Consider the following 6000-nt stretch of genomic DNA (forward strand, 5'->3'; position numbering starts at 1 on the left):
GTTATTTGGTCTTCCATTGAGCATGGTATGTCCTGAGAACACCCTGCCCAAGCCCATCTTAGACCTACTGACCACCCTCTACCACCAGGCTCCGTTCATGACGGGGATCTTCAGAAAGTCCGCCAACGCCAGGGTGTGCCGTGAGCTGCGGGAGGCCCTCGATGCCGGGGAGCAGTGCAGTCTGGATGATGTGTCCGTCCACGTCGCTGCATCTGTCCTCAAGGTATGCTTCCACTTGTCACAATGCCACAGATATTTCAGGGCTGACGATTCAGAAATTTAGAACATTTCAGTAATGGCTCTTTCCATCAACATTTATGGCAACTGACCAATTAAATAGAAATTATTATACTAACCATTCCATGATGATAAATACCCAAAACAACACTTCAACAGCCAATCAAAATCAAGGTTTCCATGGTATTTATCACTTTGCCTACAAACTTAAAAAAGGGACCACGATTGTACATTGCATTATGTGTCGTAAGTGCCTCTGCACATGTGTACATAAAAGAGCAATTACATCTATTTGTAAGAGACAGCTGATTTTGGTGCCTTGCCAGTCATAGGCTCGTATTTGTCCATCAGATTTACCAACTTCCTATGGACATTTCCTATGAGTCTTCATAATTTCCTTCCCAAGCATCAGCTGGTTGGGTAGGCCCTACTATTGATTAGGGAGGGGGCAGGAAGGGGAGCACAATTTGTTCGTAATTTGATTTAAGTAGGAAAAGAGAATGACAGATTTTAGTGAGCGGTCATGAAAGGTCACATGAAAATCTTAGATAGGTCACTTTGACTTGGATTGCTGTGGTAGTTCAGACCGCTGCATTAGCACATGATTAAGAGAATACTTCTGATTTCTTTATAATTATCATCAACATTAACATGTAATTGTGACCTTATGAATCAAGAACAAAAATTTGTTAAATTTCTAAATGATTTGAGTACATAATATCTTAAATGCATTTCAGCAAACAAATTGTTATAGTTTAATTCATCTTTTGATTCTATTGTCTCTTTAACAGGACTTCCTACGTAGTCTTCCAGACAGTCTACTGGTGTGTAGTCAGTGTGAGGAATGGATCAGCACCATAGACATTGCTGACAAGGAAGAGAAGCTTCAAGCCATCAAAAGGTGAGTTGAAACCCCCATGAACTATAATGGATTCAACCTGGTGAATGGTCTTGCACCAGCAGAGGATCATACCATTTTGAATTCCAGGGGTGTGATTCAATGAACCTGCCATAATCACACCAAGGGTGTGTTAAGGCGCAATATTCAGAGCCAGAATGAATGATTTAAAATGCATATGGCTGCTTTCTTGCTTGTTCTCAATGCATTCATACTTGATGTATACTCAGTGAGGATATGTTTTCTTTGGGGAATAGCATATAATGTAAGCCATGACAAAGGTGTTATAATGATCATATATTGTGATGCTAATGTATCACTCATCTTTATTGCAGCTTGCTGGATCAATTGTTGGATATCAACCAGGTGTTGCTGCGACACCTGTTCAACGTTTTGTACTACGTTTCCCTCCATATGGATGAGAACAACATGAACAGCTACAACCTGTCAATCTGTGTTGCACCAAGCATGCTCTGGCCTCCAGCCAATGCTGGCCCTGCAACTCAGGTGTGTATGCAATCCTCTTCAGCTTGATATATATCTATGTTATCCTTAAGTGATTTCTTTTGTTGCAATTGGTGGAGAATGTAGGTAAAACTAAATTTTTTTATATTTGTGGACATGAGGTTTTACTCTCCATCCTTGAAAAAAAAAATCCTCATAAATACCCTTGTTTAATGGTATCACCACAGGTATTTTAACTCCCTCTGTCTTATTTTTTCCTTATAAGAGTTGAAAAAATTGTTCAATGCAACACTTAGTAGGAAAGACTGTTTTTCTCATGTTTTCATAGAAAAATGGTAATTCCCTTAAAATATGCAGTGAAGTCATCGCATATTTCATTTTATAATATCCATGTCAATTTCAATGTCATATTGTACCACTGAGGTGTGAATGACTAGATGTGGTTTGATTATTAAATCATTCATCCTTTATTTCCTTTTTACAGGCTATGGCCACTAAGAAGATCCCAGCAGTGGTGGAGTTCATCATTGACAATGTCAAGGAAGTGTTTGGTGATGATGTCTTGACACTCTTTGGAGAACCACCCGTCCAGGCAACAGAGCGAAGGAGACATGACTCAAGTGGTGACTCTGATAGTATGAACGAGGTGTCGCCGTTCATCAAGCGTGATGACTCTTCTCTGGACAGTATTGAGAAAGAGTTCTTTGCTAATGACAATGAACAAGAGCCCAATGGGGCCATCCACAAATGGACCTATGGAAACACACCAGTGCTATCACCATCAACTCTGAGCCGGGATTCTGGCATTACATCCAGTGATAATCAGTTATACCCTGACTCTGATAATACAGATACGACAGACTCTGGCATGGATTCCAAAGAAAAATTGAGTGTGGTACCCAATGCAAGCGGGAGACCGGCTAAGATTTCCGCACAATTTAGCGATGATTTGTTCTGGAGGCAGAGGAGGGGTTCTGAGCCTGCCCCCATCTCTAAGGAAGCAGCAAGGCATCGTATGGCTTTGCTTGCAAGCTCGGCAAACAATACTGCAGACAATAGTCCAGAAATCTCTGATCAGGAGTCGTATAACCTTAGCGAGGACACACTGAAATTGATCAAGGATCTGAACAGGGATTGTTCTTCAAATTTGTTGAATGCGATGTTACCCGAGGATATGCGATCCAACTCAAGGAAGTCCAGTGCGAGTGGCTCTGGTCTGCAAATAAATGAGAAAGGACTCGTTCCAAGTAATACCCAAAGTGTGAATTCTATGCCTACAACTCCTACAGAAGAAGATCCAGTGCATTCTATTTCATATGGACGTAGACAATCTGTTCCTTCCATTGGATCAGGATCCCCAACATTCCCCCGTCGACTAACATCCAGTCGGCGCAGTGCTTCTTCAATGTCGTCTTCATCATCAGAGAGAATGAGCGATGCACAATCTTCTAGTTCCTCTGAGAGATTGCATTCAACTAAGCTAGGTATGAAACCCCAAAGGACTGAGATAGACATGACTAAGACTCTGCAAGCTGCCAGCTCTAACACGGGCCGCTTGTCACCTCATGGTGGGCCCAACATGGGACAGCATGGCTTCCAGCCAACCTACAAAAAAATGTTTATGAACTCTGATACGCGAGGCCTGCCTTCTCGGCCAAATGCTTTGCCGGTGCGACCAAGACACCATCCTAGACCATCACAAACCAAAGAAGCCACTCCTCCGAGGGAATTCTTCCCAAAGGATGCTACAACTCGCTCAACGACCCTGTCGCAGAGTCCGCGTAGCCTTCCCACTCACCAAGAGCAGACAGAGAAACGGACGCCTCCCATGAAACGCAACAGCAGTCCTTCCATTGCAATTGGGCAGCACACAAAGCAACGTGTCAGCAAGACCCAATCAGACTCGTCTCAATCCAGAACAACTCCACCTACTTATCAAGAAGCCATGAATAGACGAGCATTCCTCCAGAGAAGCACAAAGAGTCTGGACAGTGAAGTGTTGACTGTGGCCTCTGACCAGAGTCCCAGAAGGAGATCAGCCGAAGCCAATGTTGCCAAGCACCGGCATGAAGACAGGCCAGGCAAACCCAAACGTCATCTCACAGCTGGAGGTATCATTTTTCTGGACTCTGATACCGATTCCAGTGATGACAATGGTGATTATAGGAACGGATATGGATCTGGAAAAGGTCGTGGAGTGAGACGTACATCAAGTGATAGCGTTGCTACTAATCGCAAAGGGTCTTCTACATCTGTCCAGCGTAGCAGTAGCGATACTGCCAAGCCTGCAGGAAATGAGGTACGGACGAAACAACAGCAACGCAATGCTGAGAACACACGCAGGTCGAGCCAACCTGTGCCTCCTAGGAGACGGCATCATAATGGTGAAGTCCCTCGTAGAACGTCTGCTGGTAACCATCCCGGCAGGAGACAACCAGAACCTACCAACTCATCAAAATCTTCTGACCCTGTGTCAGGACGCAGCACTGCCTTGCACTTCCCTTTCCCTGACCCTCGCGCTGAACCACCCTCCTCCCCTCTCACCTCCCCTCGCTCCAAAGCAAACATGGATGCCAAGAACGGACTCAAGAAAGTTTCTGGGAATGAGCAAACAGTTAGTCAAGCACGAGCCGATTGGCAAAGAAAGAAGACCTCGATCGGCAAGGACTTGAAAATTACTGTTCACGATCTTGCAAACATTGATTATACAGATGAATCCTATGTGTGATCTATCCCTTGAAACTATGTTCTTTGATCAAGTTATTTGGTCTGTCATACTGAATCACCTAATTCTTTTTTATCAGAATCAAATGTATTCAGGTTAGCAGGTAATATACTGTTGCCATTCCATGTTAATGTTGTGATGAAAGTGTTTTAGTACTTGTATAATGATGTCTCATGTTGTATGTGGTCCATTTGTATATCATGACTTGTATCTTGTAGATTCAGCAAAGCCATAATGTTTTATTAATTTTGAGTGAATTTTTTATTACCCTAAAACTGTAGAATTCTTCATAATTCTCCATAAACCATGTGTTGGCTAGGTACCGACACTCTAGTTCATCTTCTAGTCTCGGCCGATATTCTGTCTTCTTTCTGTCTTGCTATTGTAACATATGGATGAACTGTAGCATGGATGGTAAGATGAAACCGAGGGTAACATGAACTATCTCACTTAACTTTTGAATGTGTGCTAACCTTGGCTGATAAGGAACTCTTTATTACTATGTAATATCTGAGAATGTTCAATGTCAGAGTAGCGATTAGTCTTATCTTTGAAAGACGTAATAAGTGATATCTCTCTGACTCAGCAGACAAGAAAATGGAGGTTAATCTAATGTAGAACAAAATGTTGCCTCTCCCTATCACCTTGTTGTTTCTACAAAGATTACAAATTCTTAATTGTTAGATGTCATTAATTCATTGAAGAAATGCTGCATTCAGGTGGGTGTCTCATAAAGCTGTTCGTAAGTTAAGAGCAACTTTAACAACGACTGGTGATCCTTTCTTATGGTAAATGGTATATTCTGTGGGGATGGTTTAGCGCGTATGAAAGGATCACCAGTCGTTCTTCAAGTCGCTCTTAACTTACGAACAGCTTTATGAAATGGCCCCTTGGTGTCTGAAGAGAGAACATGATGACCAAAAGCTCTACGTTCAATCTTATTCCTTGATTGTAAGGACCCTGTTTTATTAAAAAAAAAACTTTGAAGCTTTTACAAGCTGCTATCATTTAATTGGCTGAGACTGAGAGTAACTTAGTTCATAGAAGTATAGCTTTTCTTTGATATGTTTTGTGAAATCAGTCCCATAATAGTTTTCATGTGTTTCTAACGTTTCTAAAGGACTTTACATTCTGTTATAATATTAATGCAGTATTTCATATGATCTGCAAAAAGGGGTCAGACACACTCCACACATTTATTTTAATGAAATTTTTATGACTGGACATCAAAACTGTTTCAATATTCATTGGACATTTCAACATTTCAATTCTTGACAACTTGTGGTGCAAAATTTTTCCACCCAAAATGCTTTAGTTTTCTTCCCTCAAAGTACTGCTTTTTACGAGTCTGGCATCGTTGATATCCATTACTTCATTAGAGGTTTGGCATGGAACGTTTTAATAACAGTGTAATTGTATGTTTCTTGAAGTTAAGTGTGTAGATGTTTTAATGTCATGTTGACATGTTAAATTCTTAAGGAAGTTTATTTTAGGTGTGTAAAAAAAAATGATAACCAACTACCTCATTCATTTTTAAAAAGCTTTTCGTGATGCATAATAAAGATTCTTTTTTTTCATTTTGATTTTGGAAATGTTTGATATGTAATGATAAATTTATACATAAGTAAAGCTCTGCTCTGTTATATCATGCCGTAATTCATCATTTTCAAACAAG

At 41.0% G+C, this 6000-nt stretch overlaps 1 protein-coding gene across 7 annotated transcripts in view; it reads left to right on the top strand.

Moving 5' to 3' along the window:
- The window catches only part of LOC121413521 (rho GTPase-activating protein 20-like), a 58856-nt gene extending 53250 nt beyond the window's left edge, over positions 1-5606 (top strand). For all 7 annotated transcript variants that reach the window (XM_041606356.1, XM_041606357.1, XM_041606359.1 and 4 more), the window contains 5 exons: positions 1-223; positions 1029-1138; positions 1471-1642; positions 2085-5044; positions 5199-5606. In XM_041606356.1, coding sequence (XP_041462290.1) covers positions 1-223; positions 1029-1138; positions 1471-1642; positions 2085-4328 — 2749 coding nt within the window. In that variant the 3' untranslated portion in view covers positions 4329-5044; positions 5199-5606. The remainder of the gene's footprint in view (positions 224-1028; positions 1139-1470; positions 1643-2084; positions 5045-5198) is intronic.
- Positions 5607-6000: the final 394 nt, after the last annotated feature.

The sequence above is a fragment of the Lytechinus variegatus genome, chromosome 4 (assembly GCF_018143015.1).
Source record: "Lytechinus variegatus isolate NC3 chromosome 4, Lvar_3.0, whole genome shotgun sequence".
Classification (NCBI taxonomy): domain Eukaryota; kingdom Metazoa; phylum Echinodermata; class Echinoidea; order Temnopleuroida; family Toxopneustidae; genus Lytechinus; species Lytechinus variegatus.